The 19,790-nt window shown below is 42.9% G+C and overlaps 1 protein-coding gene across 1 annotated transcript in view; it reads left to right on the forward strand.

The window, feature by feature from the left end:
* The window catches only part of LOC135114128 (uncharacterized), a 37,985-nt gene extending 28,457 nt beyond the window's left edge, over positions 1-9,528 (forward strand). Inside the window, exons 5-6 of the mRNA XM_064029848.1 lie at positions 6,030-6,280; positions 8,191-9,528. Of these exons, the coding sequence (XP_063885918.1) occupies positions 6,030-6,280; positions 8,191-8,763 (824 nt within the window). The 3' untranslated portion in view covers positions 8,764-9,528. The remainder of the gene's footprint in view (positions 1-6,029; positions 6,281-8,190) is intronic.
* The last annotated feature ends 10,262 nt before the right edge of the window (positions 9,529-19,790 follow it).

The following is a 19,790-nucleotide window of genomic DNA, read 5'->3' on the forward strand; positions in this document are numbered from 1 at the left end:
CGGCAACGGAACTAGTCGTAGAAGAAAATAAATAAATAAATAAATAAATAAATAGCCTGTTATGACAAATCTCGTACAAAATGCAAGGAATAAATAAATAAATAAACCACCAAAAAAAAACATGTATTCCTTAGAAAAAAGAAACGATAAATCTCTCCTTCAAAAAGATAAATAAATACCAAAGCAAGATAGACAATATAAATCTATAAGAAAAATGCTGACCAAATGATATCTCGTAATAACACATGCGCAGGTTTACGGGAGTCCGGTGAAGCAGTGGTGTGAGGGAGGAGTGGTGGAATGCGGTCAGGCGCATCACGAGGCGACGAAGCAAGCCCACGTGGCACAGCGAACGGCTAAAGTTTAATCTTATTCCGGGAACCCAGCATATTATCTCTCTCTCTCTCTCTCTCTCTCTCTCTCTCTCTCTCTCTCTCTCTCTCTCTCTCTCTCTCTCTCTCTTTCTCTCATTATTACGTTAAATTATCGTACACACTAAAAATCACCCCCCCACAAACACACACACACACACACACATATACACTGCCTCACATATCGACATCACGAATGTTGACAGCACCACACAGCTAGAATCCCGAGAAACGACTTATACCAACCTGCACTTCACAAACACAGACGAGCCCTCGCCTGCTGATCTGACGAAGAGCTAACGGCAGGGAACCACACCGCTACCACCATCATCTCCGCAGCGTGTGACGTGAATCTCCTCCCATTATTGGCTCCCCTGGTACTAGAGGTAGTGTAGTATTGCGTGGACACTTAGTCTACGTGTAATTCCTGCAAATAATCAAGTCATTGCCTGCACTTTCACTGCTGAAAGCTATTATCGCTGTCATAACAATATCGTCATTGGTTTGGTGTACATCGAGGCTAATTGAGAGAGAGAGAGAGAGAGAGAGAGAGAGAGAGAGAGAGAGAGAGAGAGAGAGAGAGAGAGAGAGAGAGAGAGAGAGAGAGAGAGAGAGAGATTAGTTATTTATTTGCGTGAAATATTACATTTCTCGTTTCCTTCTCTGGAGGCGGAGGAGGAGGAGGAGGAGGAGGGGTAATCATTCATTTTCGACAAAAAATGTCATAACAAAAAGACATGGTTCGTGGCGCCACACACACACACACACACACACACACACACACACACAAGAGCACAACAGAGAGAGAGAGAGAGAGAGAGAGAGAGAGAGAGAGAGAGAGAGAGAGAGAGAGAGAGAGAGAGAGAGAGAGATATGAGATGACTTGTATCGACTGACAAGTATGGAATAATAATAATGGGTACCAATCTATGCCTCCATCTAATCACACATGAGCCACCCACCAGTTCAATTATTCACGCTAAACACACGCAGGCCAATAAGTTAACTTCTCGTACCGGAATGGCGTTCAAATACCACCCCTTTATATCAACTGTCTTCTCTACTTCTCCAGCACACTTCGGTAGTAGTGTAAACAATACTCGAGAACACAAGCGATATCTAAGAGTTATATTTACATACTTGTATTTATATGAATGGGAATGAACATATAGATTATTGCAATGATGAATATTTTTTTATCTAATACTTTTTTTCTTTTTTTTTATCTGACGTTTTACTCCTTCAAGAATTTGCCCCGATAGTGTCACCGCATCAGATAAATCCTTAGACGTCTTTTTTTTTTCTCCTGTGCAAACATTCCTTATTTTCTCCAGTATTATTATTATCATTATTATTATGTATTTTTTTATATGATTACCTTTACATTATTTTTTACTCCCCTGTCTGTTCTTTCCTCTCTTCTCACCACACCACACACACAAAAATGCAAAATACAAAGACACACACAGTTATCTTTCTCATCCCCTTCTTCTACAGTCTTTCATCCCTTCCCTGTCCTCTTCCTAACTTTCCTTCTCTCTCCCCCCTCGCTACAGGTATACAGACTAGAATGCCAAACACCAATTAACAACCTCATCACCGTATTGACTCACCAGTACACCTGTTTGCAATTAAAGTCAGGTAAACAGCTCTTCACACGTCACAGATAATTATGCTTAATTTCAACACCCACACACACACAAACACACACACACACACACACACACACACACACACACACACTCCAACAAAAAACTATAGAAGGGGTTCGTGTTATGAAATTATAGATAGATTATAGGGCAAAAGTGTGAATAAACCGTGACAGACAGGCAAGAAAAAGATATGGGGAGTGAAAATAATTAAGGGTAGAATGCCCATCTGCCAAGCAAAAAGTTGATGAGAATGGGTAGAGCTGAAAATGAAGGGGCAATTGACAGGGTATAAAAAAGGCGAGATATAGAATGAGTGCGCGCTACATGTACGCTTCTATGCATAATTCATCTATCCCTTCATATGCACAACTCACTCTTTCTTCCCCTCCTTCCCTGCTCCCCCTTTCGTACTCTTCAACTTCTCCTTCCCTTGTACTTTTTGTTCCCATCTCTGTTCGTTGTTTTACACGCTCCTGTTTACGTCCTTTACTCACGCACACACAGAAAAAAAAAAAAAAACACTGCGTTTATTAAGTTTCACCGAAATCCATCTAAAAAAAAAACTCATTCCCGATACTTCAATAAAAATAAATAAATAAAACCTGGGGATACAAATAAGGTTAAAAATTTCTCGTCTCCAATCTTTACAGTTTTCTTTCAGCAACACAGTCGTATCTTCACCCTTCACGAAATTAATGACGATGAACATTTCTTACTTCGCAGCAGACCAAAACAAAGCAGTCACTACTGTGGCGAAATACAACAATGATTACTAAACGAACACAACGGCAGCTACCGATAATTAAAATGGCGAAATACAATCCTGAAACACTCATATTTTCCCGGGAGCGTTCGAACAAGGAAGCATCAGGATTCGAGGCTTCGTAACTACTCGATTCGACGACTGTTGAGTGTCATTACTGAGAGAGAACCACCGAGTCCTGAACCTCTTTTACTTACTACGATAGGACACGACTCAGAAGTGATACCTTAGCCTTTCATCCCCTGAAACTCATGCCCTTTATACTTCTGCCTTAAATCATTCCAAATCTGTCCTACAACTTCCCAAAACTCTTGATAAAACAGGAATCAAAATCTTACCGTATCTATCTGTCTTAACTTCTGACACGTAGCGAACAATATGTCCAGTAATTTTCTTCATCTTTATTTTGAGAGCTGATGGTGGATGGTTAGAGTAATATTTCTTTACCTTTTCTTTTATTCTAAGAGCTGATTATGGGAGCCTGTAGATTTACTCACGTGAATGCATCCCACCAACACAAGGAGCATTTCACTCACCTCGTCACGTCCTTGTTCGCGTCCTTCGTAAAATATGCCGGTGGTATTCCAAGGCGGGTCCGCGGCGCCTGAAGGTCAAGGAGGCACTGCGGGACGAGACAAAGAAAAAAAGTATTAAAAAGCTTTTAGGAAGTCGCGGTTACGTAAACGTCACCTATTCTTTTCTTTTTTTCTTTTTTTATTTGACCTTGATTCTGGTAACTCGTATATAATCGTTACAATACAGTTAATGAATGAAGTAGCAAACGTATTCTTTGACTCTTGTTCAAATTGACTTTTTCTTCGATTTTTTTCTTCCACATCACCACATTCCTTCCTCTCCCTATATTCTCTCAGTACTACATCTCTCCGTACCTCCAAGTCTTCCCTCCACCACCAATACTATATACTGTTCCTCACATTCTCTTCTGTCACTATATTTTCACCTCTCTCTTCCCCGTTCCACCCAGCAGCACTCTTTCATCACTCAAACTTCTCTCTCCAGTGGCCACCTAACAGTACCTTCATCTTGCCCTGCATCACCACCACTACCACTGCCACTACCACTACCACCACCACCACTTCCTCTTCCTCCTTTACTTGCCCACACTACCGAAAGCCTTCTCCCTCTTCATCCATGTAAATGAGGCAACAGTAATAAGGAATACGTATTAAGTTAAATATCCTTTGGAAAAGAGAGAGAGAGAGAGAGAGAGAGAGAGAGAGAGAGAGAGAGAGAGAGAGAGAGAGAGAGAGAGAGAGAGGCGATGAAATATTGAACAAGCTCTCAGGCTGCTGCTGTTGCTTAAAAATTGATGTTATTCGAGACTAATACTTCCTCCTTCTAAAGGTAATAAATAAACAATTAAAAAAGAGCTTTGCTACATCCTGTGCCGATAATGAATACCGTTTCCATTAATACTAAATAACAACAGAAAAAAAATAATATCTAAAGGAATGACTGGGTGAAAATAAGTGAGGAAAGAGTTAAAAAGTTCGAGTCTGCAAAGAGATGCAATTTGGATCTCAGGCAGAAGACGCGGAGTACGAAGTCGCCCTCGCAGCTTTTTAAATCCTGATGAGCCGAGGAATCTTAAAGTGTTTATGGCAAGAAAAAAAAAAAAAAAATCTCGAAGTTTGAATTTCGTCCTTCATTTCCACTGACTACATTAACGTTTGCTTCAGAAAGTTAGCATTGCTTAGTGTTGTTCATTAACAAAGAAACAAGGTCATAAGACAGATGTATATACGAACACTAAAGATAAAAAGTCAAGTAAACTTATGAAGAAATTTCAAGTTATGTGAATTCAATAATAACTATAGTCAATCGCAAAGCAAACGCATATATGAAAATTCAAAGGCCTTTTATGTATATACGGAGACAAAAGGGAGCGTATAGGTATATGAAAGAGTTCTTAAGTCACGTGACCCTATGAATTCAAAGCAACTATAGTCAGTCGTAAAACAAACGCATATTTGAAGGTTGCAGACGAAGACTAATGGGAGGGTATGGAAGAGTTCTCAAGTCATGTGACCTTCAGAACTCAACAACAACCATAATTAGTTGCAAAGCAAATTCATATACGAAGGATGAAAGGGACGCCTGCAGGTGAACATGTAGGTGTGCGCAATACAGGTGTGGCTGAGTCATGAATACCTGGTGTCAATATTGTGTTTGGTGAGCGATGTTTGTGAGGGATGACAAGGCAGGGCTCTCAATCTTTGTCCAAAATTCCACAATGAAAATTTCAAATCCCTCAAAGGCAATCACTCCATCAATAGAATACGGCCATTATCTCGTCAGGTTTCCTTCCCCCGCCACATTCCTGTCTAAAACTCCCCCGCCCCCTAAAATAATCTCATTAACTGCTAAACTGATAGCCCTAAAGCATCTCATATTTTCTCCTTCGACTCTTGCACAGTTGGTAGATGACCAATGTGTGAGGGGAGAGGAGAGGCCTCTTCCGTAGGCTGGCCTGTACATGCCTTTCACCTCCCTCCTTCCGCCCCTTTCTCTCTACCCTGTCACATTAAAGGTCACAGCGTTAAATATTTGTCGTGCAGCCGCCTCTCATGAAGAAATGATGGCTATCGTGGTGGTGATGGATAGTAGTAGTAGTAGTAGTAGTAGTAGTAGTGGTAGAGGTAGAAGTAGTAGTAGTAATAGTATGAGGAGGTGGTGGTGGTGATGATGACGATGATGGTGGTGATAGTGGTAGTGGTGGTGGTGGGTAGTCGTGGTGGTGGTGGAGGTTAAGGCCACAGTTACTTACACGTGGCCCCGTTCGGTCTTCCCAGTCACCTCGCCACAAGTAGTGAATAAGTCAAGTCTCGGTCAGCCCACGGCCCTCAACTTCAATAGGTCAGGTTGGATTCCTAGCGACCTGTGTGGTGGTGAGGCTTGCGGCGGCCGCCTAGTGTCGCCACCGCCACCACCGCCTCAGCCACGTGTCCATCACAGAGTTTCTTTCTGTTTTAATCTCATTCCCGCTACCTTTCCAAAATTCACTACTAGCTGGATGATTCAGCTTCCCTCGGTCACGACATACCTGCCTGTCCTTCCTTCCCTTCAAGTTCTCAGGGATGTAAAGGTCAGGTGACGTCAGCATCTCCCTCAGGCAACACCCTACTATCCTCCCCTTGTTGCCTTGCACGTGACCTCTGATGCGCAGTATTTTCTTTACTTCACAAATGCAAACTTCCATAACAACGTTTCTTTTCTCCACAGATACACTCTTTCCCGGCGCCAACACCTCCATATCCCTGACGCAGTACTTCCGGAAGCCTCTCAACTGCTTCTTCGACTTGAGCTTCTATCCGTTTGACGTGCATGTGTGTGAGTTGCCCATGATGCTGCTGCCCCACGAGGCCCGCCACACGCGCCTCATCACCGGCACCAACAGCGCCAAGTTTACTGGACTCAAGGGACTCGCCTATTTCGAGATTGAGGAGTTTAACATCAAGATTCAGGACGCGCAGGTGAGCACCCATGACACTACACACTGGGCACCTATGAAGCTACGGACTGACTATACTCTGAAACACTTTGCGCATCTCTACTACTTTCAAAAAGTTCTAGTAGTCTAGTTGAAGCTACACGGGTGGTTTTTAATTTTTTTTTTTCTAGTCTTAGTGACAGATTAACAAGCTTTTTGCATTATTAACATAATAAACATTCTTGGGAATCCAGCTGATTATCTGTGTGGCCTTTGAAAACTGTAGTTGTGAGAGCAATGGGTTTCTGAATGCGGCCACATGCATTGGGACACTTCCCTCTCTAACGCTTTCGTGGATTATTCTTTATATTAGGTTTGCGTCGGGTACAATAACGAAACTTACACATGTAGGACACACTGTAGCCTTGTCGTAAATGTAAAAATCTTTGAAGGGCTGTGTCTGATATGGCTGTAATAGCTCCGAGAATGTGCTGCGGACTTATTGTAAAGAATTACCCTCTCGTGGACTATAGAAACCTTCTTATCCCTTAAAAAACAGCACTACATATCTATACACTGAATTACACAGCACTGTACATAATCATACACTAAAATAATGCAGGACTGCTTACCTATATACACAAGAGCTCCACCTGGTACACCCCCCCGCAAGGAACAGCTGACGAGAAATGTTTGGCGGGTTCACTGCTTCCCTTCCTCCTTGAATCACGAATCTCGAATCTGAAACAGTGAATGTGAACTGGTGGCTTAATTAATTCTTCCTTTTCTTTGCGTGAGGACAAAGACGAGAGAGAGAGAGAGAGAGAGAGAGAGAGAGAGAGAGAGTTCTGAAAATATTTTTTCAAGGTGTCATGAGTTTCCATCCTAGTTAAATAGTTCGTCATAAGAAAACACAGAAAAAAGAGAATAAGACAACGTATTGCAGAGTGCAAAAGGAGTACTTCTAACGGTGATAAAAAGACTAGTAATGTTCACTACTGAAGTATAGTGTCAGTGAATGAGTTGAAAGTCTGATATCAAGGTGTTTCGGATCTAGGTCATGTCATGCCATGTCAAATCCTCACTTATGTTTTGAGTTGTCACGAGACCACATACGTTTTGGCAATAACTTCATCATTATTTTAACGTTGCTTTAGAAAGTAAAGTGAATATCGTCTGCAGTGTAGTTGAATACAGATAGTTGTTAAGTCTCTAGGTTTCCTATCGTGCTCGTTCGAACGACTGCTGCCTTGCTATTGAGTTGAGCTTCCAGTGAGGTGCGTGCCTGGCTGTCACCCCGCAGATCGAGGTGGACTAAAAACAAGCGACTCTGCAACAATGCAATCTTTTCCATGGTGTTGTTGGGTGCGTGGCTCTTCACTGCACCAGAGTGATTGCTTTCAATTGTGCATGACTCCACCTTTGTCAATATACTTCCCTCATGAATCTATGAAGTCACTGCACACGTTATTGCATCCTGTTGCGTGATTCTTTTAATACAAAGACAAATCAAGAATCGAGTCGTATGGCATTCGATAGATTAATGTTTTCTTGTGAAATCTTTTGCCTAATTCATAAGCGAGGAAGATGGAGCGTGCAGGCTAATGATCCATCAATAATATTACGCATGAGAATGGCGTCACTCAATAAGAGGTGACTGAAACATTCCTTAAGACAGCTCCGTTGTCAATACGCCGCGCCATGCCACGCAGAGACGGGCAGGGCGGGGTGTGGGTCGGGTTAGGGTGTGACTGCAAGTTTTCGGTGAGTGTGGGTGCACCTAGGCTCTGCCCCGCCACGCGAAGTGCTAGAGAAGGATTATTGCAATGTATTGTCTCTGTCTATGATCGTAGAGTAACATGTATATGACTAAGCAGAAGGGAAAGGGCGTGGAGGGAAGGGGCGGGAAGCAGGAAGTACTATGCAAAAATAATAACAGCATCTCCTCCACAGCTGGGTGGCCGCCAGTACAGCGGCGTGGTGCTGCAGGTGCGACTGGCGCGCCGGTCTGCCTTCACCGTGCTGGCGGTGTACTTGCCCTCCTTCGTCCTCCTGGTGGTGAGCACGGGGTCTCTGTGGGTGTCGCACACCTCGCCTGCCCGCCTGGTGCTGAGTTGCGGCGTGGTGGGCGCCTTCCTCATGCTGTGGGTGATCACCGCCCTCACCAGCCCCGCCTCGGGCAAAGTCAAGGCAATCGACGCCTGGCTGTGCTTCTGCACCATGCACGCTCTGCTGCACGTCATGCTGCACGTGCTGCTCGAGGTGTTCGCAGATGACATTACAGTGCCGCCACTGTTCTCCAGGGTCGCGTCGCGCGCCGCCACGTCCCGCACCCGCGAGGTGAAGCCTATCGACACCAACATCTACGACAGCCTCATGCTACGAGACACTGACGACGGCAAGACCTGGACCGTTAACTACTGGATCTCCTTCATCGCCAGGGTGGTCTCCCCCGCCCTCGTCTTCTTTTTCAATGTCTCCTATTGGCCATTCGTGTTCTACTTCAGCACCGACTCTTTGACGTAATGGCGCCCACTCCACCAGTCTGCACTGCTCTCAGGGTGTTTCCATCACACACACACACACACACACACACACAAGCTCTTGTTTATAATTACATTTCATAAACCGTAACGTGCACCACATATTCGAACGTTGTGTCGTGGGTCCAACACACACCGTGTATGTCGGTTATTTTTGGGATCCGCTACTCAGGTACCGCTGGAAGAATGAGTGTTTCCTTGAGTCCCCAGTGCCACACTTGTCACTACTTAAATCGCAATCTGCCGTCCCCCTCCTCATCTCTCTTGAGCTGCGCCTCCATGCGGGATTTGGACACAGTCTTCTAAACAACTATATCATCACTACATCTCCGCCTTTTCTGATTATACAACAGAACTGCTCGCTGTGCTGATACAGTTTGCCTTGCTGTTGACCCGAGACAGTTTTTTCATAAACAAATGTGGTATGACATAAATGCGTAAACAATGGAGAAATATATTTGCCAACTTACACATGTAAGAAAAAAAAAGTAAAAAAAAACTCATAAAAGGGGAAAAAAAAACGGAGCTTCCAAGATTAACCCCATGAATTTATCTAAATCCTAAGAGTTCCTCATGTTATTCACATCAGCTGGAGACGAGTTACGACATGTGTACTTATATTCAGAGACAGATAGAGGGTTGTCCACCAGGCAGCTCAAGTTTCCCTTCAGATCCGGTTCAGTTCGTCAGGAATCTGGCGAAAACTTTTTACCCTCATTTTCTTTTCTTTTCTTTCCTTTCTTCTCATTCTTATTATCATTCCTTTTCTTTCTTCCTTTCTTTTTCTTCTTGAGTCGTGTGGCACTGCGGAAAACAACACCACTGCAATCTTTAAAAAACGCGGTAGGAATATAACATACAAGCAACTTCCCCGGAGCACCAATATCTCTCCTTCCTCCCCTCCCTCCATCCCCCCCGCCCTGGCAATGCGGTCAGGGGTAGGGAAGCCATGACACACACTGATCTATCCTGCGAGGGGTGATAAGGGTCATTCCAGCAGGGAGGAGTGAGTGAGGGAAGATGAGGGGGAGCACGAAGCAATGGTGGCAAATATTTTCTGCCTGAGCTGTTATCGACTGTGCGATATTCAGATATTTATCGATCTTCACTGACTAGTCATCGGGAAGTAGGGGTGTGGGTGGGAGGGGAGGGAAGGGAGAGGGGTGTGGGTGAGTGGGAGGGGGATGGGGTTGGGGAGGTGTCAAACAATCCGGGCAGACGAGACGGGTCATGTACAAAAGATAAAGACGCACATTTAGGTTTAGTGGACCAGACATTTTACATCTGAATGAATCATTTGTAAGTATGAACTGAGGGCAAGGAGGAGAAGGAGGAGGAGGGAGAAGAGGGGGAGGAACAACACTACATAGGGCGACACTAGTGGCCCTCGGAACAGCCTTATTTCATAAAGGGACTGCGTAAGAGAGAGAGAGAGAGAGAGAGAGAGAGAGAGAGAGAGAGAGAGAGAGAGAGAGAGAGAGAGAGAGAGAATTACATAAAATCCTATAGCAGAAGACCTATTAGATTATAACAAGAATAAGTACTAAACTACGCAATACAATTAGCACACGTATGAGAACATGATACAATAGAACAAGGCTTCTCCTCGCCCACTATATAATCAGGAAACGTGCACAGACTGAGATGTAAAAAAAGAAACACGTGACTGCCGCTCTCCGCCACAATGACTGACGGCAGCGAGCAAAAGGTCACGCCTCTTTAATTGTTCATTAGGGAATGTATTTTGTTCCGCGACTACACAGGTGACCGCAGCCTGAGATCCTTGGGGGGGCGGACTCTCCAAGGATAAGTGGATAGAAGAGGATAGGCGTACAAGGAACTGGTGACATGCTAAAGGGTGTCAAGGTCTAATGGGAGCGGCAAAAACTTAGTCATACGTATGGTGGTGCGAGCGTCCAGTACGAGTGGCGTGCATGGCGGTGAAAAATATAGTTACAAGTAGAATTTCAAAGTATGAAAGGATGAGGTATAAGAGCGTGTGAGAGTGCATGTCTAGGTTGAGTGTGTTCATGATGTGTTGGTGGAGGGGGAGGCACACTAACAGACTGACCAGATGAAGGGTGTGTTGGGAGAAGGTACACAAAACAGCCCCACCACGCACTCTGCCTAATGGGGGCTGGTCCCTTTTGCCACTCAGCTTGACAGTGGTGGCGGTGGTGGTGGTGGAGTGACGGTGGTGGAAGAGCCATCGTTATACTAGTTACTAAGCTCGACTGTTTGTATATAAGTGTATAATTTATGTGTACGTAGTGGAGAAGCTTTAGTAGTAGTAAAGTTTTCAGTCATAACACACGATGCTTTCACTGATTCCCTCCTTCCTGTTTGTGTGTGAGTGTGTGTGTGTGTGTGTGTGTAAAATCTAGCAGTTGAGCAATCCATGTGCAGTAAAGATGTACGAGTACTAGAGTTGTCTACTGCATTTTTTGGCAGGTGAAGCTTTTATATTTGTATTTTAATGTGAACGTTATTTACAATTCAAAAAGATCACTAATTGAGCGCACCAGACAACACAATCCTCAGTCAAGACCTCTCATTGACGATAAAAGCCACGTCCAGCCACAGCAAGAACATCTATTATACAGTGAAGAAGCCACCGCATGACCAGACCATACTGCTGCTGAGGCGATTCATCCAGCACCGACACAAGTAAGAATAAAAAAAAAAAAAAAATTGAGAAAATCATCGAGAATTCAATAATTCAAAACTATATGTTGCGATTCTGAAAAAAAAAAGAAAAAATGCTACTACTACTACAAATGATACTACTACTACTACTACTACTACTACTACTACAAATGATACTACTACTACTACTACTGCTACTACTACTACTACTACTACTACTACTACTACTACTACTACTACTACAACTACTAGTAATGATAATAAGTGATGATAATAATAAAAAAATAATGATAATAATAATTAACAAATAAATAAACAAATGTTAGATACGCAAATGCAACAAATAATAAAAAAAAAAAAGCATCAACAGGAGATATACATATGCATATTTTTTAAAATAATAATGTAGTACCTACTCGTCTGAAAGTTTAATAATATATCTAAAACCGAGGCTTGAAATGTTACAATAACAGAAGCAGCAACAGCGAGGCACAGTGATGACGGATTTAGTTAAGCTACACATTTCCTTCACTTTTAAGTTACTAAAGAAAACAGTGCTACAATACCAGGTAATTATATATGGATTAATTACTACCGATATCGTTGAAATCTCTTAAGAACTTACATCATTATCGCGTTTGTTAAAAAAAAAAAATAAATAAATAAATATACGAAATAAATAAGTATATAAATAAACTAACAATTTAGTAAATAAGTGAAATTGAGTTAAATAAAATCTAAAAAGAATCATGTGGCAATGAGGGTATGACATGGCGTATTCTTGGTCTCGGGTACGAACAAAACGTCGACGAGAACCAATCCACCTATATGGCAAGTTCCACGCACGCCTTTTTGCAGCAACACAAGGGATGGAATGCTGAGGACCTCGTCTTGGATGTACTACTGACGATGGAAGGCTGATATTGGCTATTACTTTTACATCTGCAGGTGATGTCACGATGAACATTGAACACACATAACGTGAAATCAGGTTCAAAAGCTTAATGGTAATGTTTGATCTCATGTTTGATCAAGATTCTTACTCGAATAACACCTTCAATGAACTGAAAGAAATTAAACGTACAGTCAAAGACAAAAGTCGTGTCATGAATTTTGGTTAAAACATCTAGTAGAGGCCTAACCTTACCGTGCTGTCTGCTGTATGTGATATGAACGGTTGGCAGCAGAACAACAGTAGCTTCGATATTTATCCCATCTAACAGTTCGTATCCTCACTAGTATTGCGTTCTCAGACACATCCAATGTCTTTTGGAACCAATTAATCTTTTTGAAGCAACGTCTGAAGTACACATGATGTTTAATATATTTGCTGAATTGTAATACTTTCCCATATGATACACAACACTAGGGATGACTAAATCACTGCTGGGCTGACTATGCTACGCATTCCACGTCGGATATGAAACCTCGGCACAGTAAATCTTTTGAGCCTTTGAAATTATCTTGATTTGCTTTAGTCCCACCTTCATCAGCTGCAGATATGAAGCTTCGAATTCTTACCTGAACAGTAGTTCTAGCTCTTGGTTAGGAAATTTAGACTGCGTTAGCGTCGTCTTTTCTTTTCTCTGATGTCTTTCTTTCTCCTGTAGTCGTCTCGTTCATAACTCAATGATCCTTCGAAATGTTTCCGCCTCACTCATTGCCAGCTCTACCTGGTCTGCTTTTTGATGTGAAACGTATTACGGTCTTGTCGTGGTTCGATTACATTCGCTTACTTTGTTGCGTAAATTCCTCGATAACACTGGATAAAGTATTCAGTTCACGTTCAGCTATATCTCTAAATGTTTATTATTTATTTATTTATTTGTTTGTTTATTAGGACAAAAGAGATTCCTTAGAGAATGTGAGAAGGGTTAACAATGGAGAGGGAGGCAACACACACGAACACAGGCATTTCTTTTTTCCAGCAATTTACCGACAAAGTATTCTACCCATATTTTCGATGATTCCTTGTAGCTTCCCTATATACCTACTTAACCGTCATTAAACTGGGCACGGTTTTTTTAACTGACACATTTTTTTTTTTCCCACAATAACCTGAAACTTTTTATACGCTTTTGTACTACAGTCTTGAGCAGTTTTATAGTATAGACAAGACAGAATTAACCTCTTAGTATGTTTCTTTGTATTCACGCAAACCATTTTTTTTCTTACAGTGCTCCGAATATAAACAAAAGAAGATTATAGCAATGAAATGTAAAGACCAAAACTACAAAATCAAAATAGAATCTTAAGTAAAAGATAACAAAGCTGCAAATACAAATAAATCTAAACCTAAAGAAATTAACAAAACTACAATTATGAACTAAAAAAGACCAACCCTCAATCTATCTTCCAGGCTTCTATCAACCTCATACACAGCACCACCAGTCAGAGAGCAAGTAGTGACGGTACTGTGCGTGTCTTTCTTCATCCCTCCCCTTCACCACCTTTCTCCCCTTCCCTCCCTCTGCACCGGTGTTCAATATCCTTTAAATAAATGAAGGGTAGCAGTGAAGGGGTCGGGGAAGGGACCAAGGAGAGAGGAGAGACCAGAGAGTGAGGGAGGGAGTAAGGGAGGAAGATAAGTAACCAAGAGAATGAGCTTATCAGTAAGGGGAAATGTCAGACAGCTGGGTAATTCTGTATGTAATAGGAGAGAGAGAGAGAGAGAGAGAGAGAGAGAGAGAGAGAGAGAGAGAGAGAGAGAGAGAGAGAGAGAGAGAGAGAGAGAGAGAGAGAGAGAGAGTGTGTTAAGAGACAGAGTTGTACTAAATAATAAGTCACTTGACAATAAAATAAATACAGCCACATGAAACATATCGGACAGCTGGACATGGAAATGAAGGCAGTAAACTTTAGCTTCCTTGAGGCATCGGCGAGTGCTGGTTAATACTCGAGCACCGAGACTGTCTGAGTATACACGAACCTTCCCCACCTTCACCTTTTGACAATGACCTACTTTTTGAGATGGTAAGAGAACTGACCTACGTATCTTAGGCTTACCGCAATATACCTTTTTTTCCAACACGAGGAGAGAATGCCGTAAGCGATCTATCCACGAAGATAATCTAAATTGCAAGACAGAATACTAATATGACGTGAGGGCAACCAAAGGAGTGACGGGTTATGCAATTAGACAGCAAAGATGACACGGTTAGTACTTACCAAACAAAATCTGCCGTCAGTGACAGAGCCATCGATGGAATACCAATAACATGATAAACTGTGACATGAAACGAGTTACAGGATGCGGATGTTATGCAATTAAAAATATCCAATCAGTCATCCTTGAATCACTCGAGACTAAACAAATGACGAACACCACTAAGGGATCGCAGAGACTTTTCCTGTATCATCATTTACGTTAAACACAAGCTCAGAAACACACAACGTGAGAAACATCTATAGCAATCTCTAGAGTCCTAATTTTCCTGGAAGTCTCGGGAAGTGCTAGTGACGGTAAGTACTTGAAAAATACATCAAGGCGAAGTAAATCAGAATAAGGTCGTGTATCACTGTATGGACACGCAACATTGGTGGCAGCGCGTGGATACAGACCTACCTGTATGTCTTTTGAGAGTTTAACACCTGGCAAGTACATGCGGTGGTATTTAAACTTCTTCAAAAATTCCAGAGAGAGAGAGAGAGAGAGAGAGAGAGAGAGAGAGAGAGAGAGAGAGAGAGAGAGAGAGAGTGCGAAGAGGTAAGAGAATAATAACCACGGTCACCTGCCTCCCTGCCTGGCCCTATACCTCTAACTCAACTCAGGTCCTCCCTCGCCTCCAGTCATGCATTTCTGATAAACTTCCCATCGATCTACGCCGAGTCCTTGTAACTCTACCTGCCCACGTAAATATTCCATGCGCCTCATCCAACGACCAACTCACCAGGGCAAGCCAACGAACCACAAGACGGAAAAGTACATGCGAAGGCCGTGTCCCACATACAAAGCACCGTCGGTATTGGCTGAACACGTGCGGTTAAAGATGGTATGTCGTAATGTTATGAAGTAAATATCCTTGGAGCGTCGTATCAGTTTTTCGATAGCGTTACGTCATCATGTATATCGCTGGTCGTGGGTCATTTATTACTGCGAATGACCAACTGTATTTACTGAGATCGGCATTATGAAACTGGTAATGTCATGTAATGTTAAACCTTTATCCCTCCACGTAACCCTCCTCCTCTTGTAAGCCTAAACATCTTTTTCTGCCGTGCTCTCCCTCTCTCTCTCTCTACACCCATACCACACACCACATTTAGATCTTGGTTAGTCTCTACATCACTCAATCTTCCACCGAATTGTGATTGTTAATTTACTGACAAAAGACATATACACACTCCATCTTCGGTGCGTACCTGCTTCAATAATGTAACAAGCAAGTCTGATTCATCACTACTGGGCGACATTACACCGCCCATGATACTAAAGGACACACACACACACGCACACAAATGGCGCTAAAGGACACACACACACACAAAAAAAAAAAAAAAGTCACCGTCATGCGATCAGTTAATAAATAAATGGGGAGAAGACACACACCGGAACACCTTTGAAGTTTATTAAAAAGGATACAGTGTGGATTAATTCATATATGTACAAAATATTTACACATGTCAAGCCCGAAAGGAACAAAACCAATTACTGTATACAAGGACCGACTGAAGGAAGGGGGAGGGAAGGGGAGGATGGAAGGAGGGAGAGGAGAGAGGGGAGGTGAGGCAGGTAATTAGGTAGATATTTTAGGAGTGTTATGAAGGATAGCACGCCTGAAAAACAAGGGATAAAAATAAACGAGTAAAACTAAAACTTAAAAAAAAAAAAATAACGATAAAACTCTAGAAAAAAAAATTGTGAAGTTGTAGTCATATTTTCATTTCGTTTCCGTGATGTAATGCGTAATTTGTTCTTAGGGTTATTTGTCACAAGCGAGCGCAAGAGTTCTTACCTTACCCGTTCACTTCAGTTCACCTGTGATTATCAATTAAGACTGATTTTTCTGACCACGTAAATTTTCAAATCAACCAAATCCTTTACGTATACTACTAAACTACCTCTCTTTCTCTTCAACAAATCTCAACAAATGCACGTTGGATGGCACAGAAGCTACGTTTGTCGAGACTAGTCAAGATCTAACCAGTGAACTGAACGTTCGTCCTTAAAAGAACAAGTAAAGTGATTCCTCGCTTTGGCGCTATAACCCCTAATTTTTCACCTGCAATCAATCCATCAGTCAGTCAATTTAGCACACACACACCTTTCTTACACAGTTGTGCCGATTGTTAAGTTGCCGATACAAGATGATAATATGATTGATATATGATGAATGTTTCAACTCTGCTCGTCAGTCACACAACTCTAAGAAAACCAGGTTGGCAAGAAAGTAACACCGAAACTTCCACATTCTCACCGCCACATGACTAGTGCAGCGGGGCGTTGACATTTCAGCTCGTGACTAAGAACTCCAACACGCGTCTTGTGGCGGCGATGTCATACTTTGTTCAGTGCCTCTACCATGTCAGCCGCAGCATTTGGAGTTCACAAGTACTCGTCACACATGTGTACCTTTAAAATGTAGTAGCATTAATTGAAATCTATACTGCTCTATTACAACCTTCAACTACTAGTTACTCGTAATATGACTTTTTATGGTACGAATACACATCTGCTATCAAGGTACAAGAACACTGGACGAGAAATGCAAATACAACTGAATAATAAATCCACGTAAATTTCGCAGGAGTTCAATTATTTTAGTCCTGTGAATAAGTGAGCAAAGTTCGAATAAGATAAAACGAGCTATGAAAAGTGGAAGAATCAGGAAAACGGCAACAAAAGCAATGCAGTCAAGGAACATAATGAATAAAACTGAAGCAATATAAATAATGTGAGGAGAGAGGAGGGAAGGGGAAGTGAAGAGAGGCACAACAGCAGCAAGCAGCAAGTCAGTTCGTCAATAAGAGCTGGCCAACTGCTGGGACCAATCACGGCACAAGTTGAAGAGTACTACTGTTTGCTCGCTCAGTAAATAAAGGCTCCAGTGTTAATAGGTAATGGACACGCGCGCTTCCTAACGAAAGGACTGTTTATGGCCTCCATGTGCAGCCTGGTACTGAAATATGACCTCTGTGTACATAACTACCTCGTGTTACTCCATCCTGTCATGCACGTAACTAGCTCAATCACTCACTAACTACTCAAGTGTGTCTCTTAACTGGTGTTCCCCTTGCCACTTTCCATTGTCTTTTTATCCCTGTCACTTTTTTCCTCGTCCCTGTCATCTTCTCAGTCTCATATCGCTGCTCTTCCCCTTGCCACTATAAATCAATAAAAGTACCTCCTCTCAAATCACTATCACTTCCCGTTTTCTTGCTCGTGGTCGTAATTATCCTTACTTACCATTCATTCCCTTTCCTCCCAGCTCTTAAACCCCAATTCCTTCATTCCTTTCACTTACTTTTAATAACTTCTCCTCACACCACCAGTACTTTAGCACACCTTTCCTATACTCATTTCAATCTTTCCCCAGTACCACCATCTCAGCACACCTTCCCTTTCCTGTCTAGCAAATGGTTCGAATCTATCATCTACGCTCATTCGAAACCCCCTCCGTCCCGCAAACAGGTAATTCCCCCTCGTTTCTTATCCTACTCCCCCACCACGCTCCCGTCCCCTCCCGGCTGCACAGGACTCTTAACATCTGCCGCGCGATACGTGTGTTCCGATATCCGTGTATTTGAAGCTTTTTTCCTATTGGTACGCGTGACCCAGACTCGTCACGCCACGCACCCAGCTAATGCAAACAGAATACTTATATGCTGCTACTGTGCCATGACACACACACACACACACACACACACACACACACATTACAGTCCTAAATATAACGTGCCTTGTATCTGTTGTGGGAATGAGAAAGAAAGCTTCGAAGACAAACGAACACACAAGTAAACAAGCCAACGAGTTATCGCCATAAATAAGAAAAATAAATGAGTAAATAGGTAAAGAAATAAATAAATAAAATACGATGTGAACTATTGCGGTTTGCTGAGGCAGGACGAATGGAGGGATGGAAGGAATGGAGGGAGCTCGGAGGGAGGGAAAAGGAAGGTCTTATCGGTCACAGAACACACATTTGACTGGGGCTGACACAAAGCCTGAAGAGTAACACAACGCAAGAACACTGACACGGACCATACATTGTGCGTGGATTTGTTTGATTGGAAACGCCGCTGCACCTTCGCCTCTCCTCTTGTTTTGGATCAGCTTGCGGAAAGGAAAACCTAAGAATAAGACTCGCTTTTTTTTGTACTGAACATCCGAGGTCAAGAGGAATTTGACACCTTAAACAACAGTAGGCAAGGAGAGTAAGGGAAGACTTAAGGGAGGGAGGCAAGCAGCTGCGTGGGACTCAAAACACGAAGCTCAGTGATCATAAGTAAATAAATAAACGCAGTCGTTGATTGGTCAGTTGGAGATGAGTTGCATGGCAGCAGCTGGGCCGCCACGCACACTGAGACATGAAGACGTCCAGGTTTACTGATATACCGTTCATGGCGGAGGAGGAAGGGGCGGGCAGAGATGGCGCCCGCCCCTAACGCCCCCGGGGTTGGCTGCGCCCTGTGGAAGGCGCGCCTTGTCCCCGTGCGTGTTAGAAGTATCGCTAAGCACATCAATGAGGACTATGGAACTGGAAACTCTCGTTCTCGTGTTCCTTAAAGTTATATTTCATCAGTTTAGGGACCATTACTCCTACAACATCCAGGGATATATGAAAATTATGAGTTCCGATACATTACGCAGTTCTGCTACGTAAATAATGTCTAAGCTACGAAATGGACTGGAATGATCAAAATGTTGCTATAGTAATGTCTCGACATGACTTACGATATGATTGTCAAACTGTGAAATAATATGAACAAGTTAAAATATTGCGATAAAGGGAGTGTTCTCCGGCGTGGGCGGCGGCATGTCCGGCCGTGAACTGATATGTAGCCGGTGACGTGCTGGCGCCCGGCGGCGCGGGCCTGCAGCAGGTTGGTGACGGTCCCACAGGCCACCGCGGTGCCCAGCCGGTGGCGAGGGGCGTCGGCACTCACACAACGAGGTCAACTTGACTCTGACCAGATCACCAATTTGTCCACCAATGTGTTGCTCTTAAGTGCTGGGGAGAAAATCTGTTCGTCATTGTGTGTGACTGCCTTCATTGCTGGAACAGGTTTGGACAGGCAATGTTAACTAAATATAATCATAAAAGTGATAAAAGCCAAAGAAAAAGTTTACCAAGCACACTAAAAAGTGAACCTGGCGAGAGGAACATGATGTGTCTATGAAAAAAGCTAGACGCCACCGAGTCC

The sequence above is a fragment of the Scylla paramamosain genome, chromosome 27 (assembly GCF_035594125.1).
Source record: "Scylla paramamosain isolate STU-SP2022 chromosome 27, ASM3559412v1, whole genome shotgun sequence".
Lineage (NCBI taxonomy): Eukaryota > Metazoa > Arthropoda > Malacostraca > Decapoda > Portunidae > Scylla > Scylla paramamosain.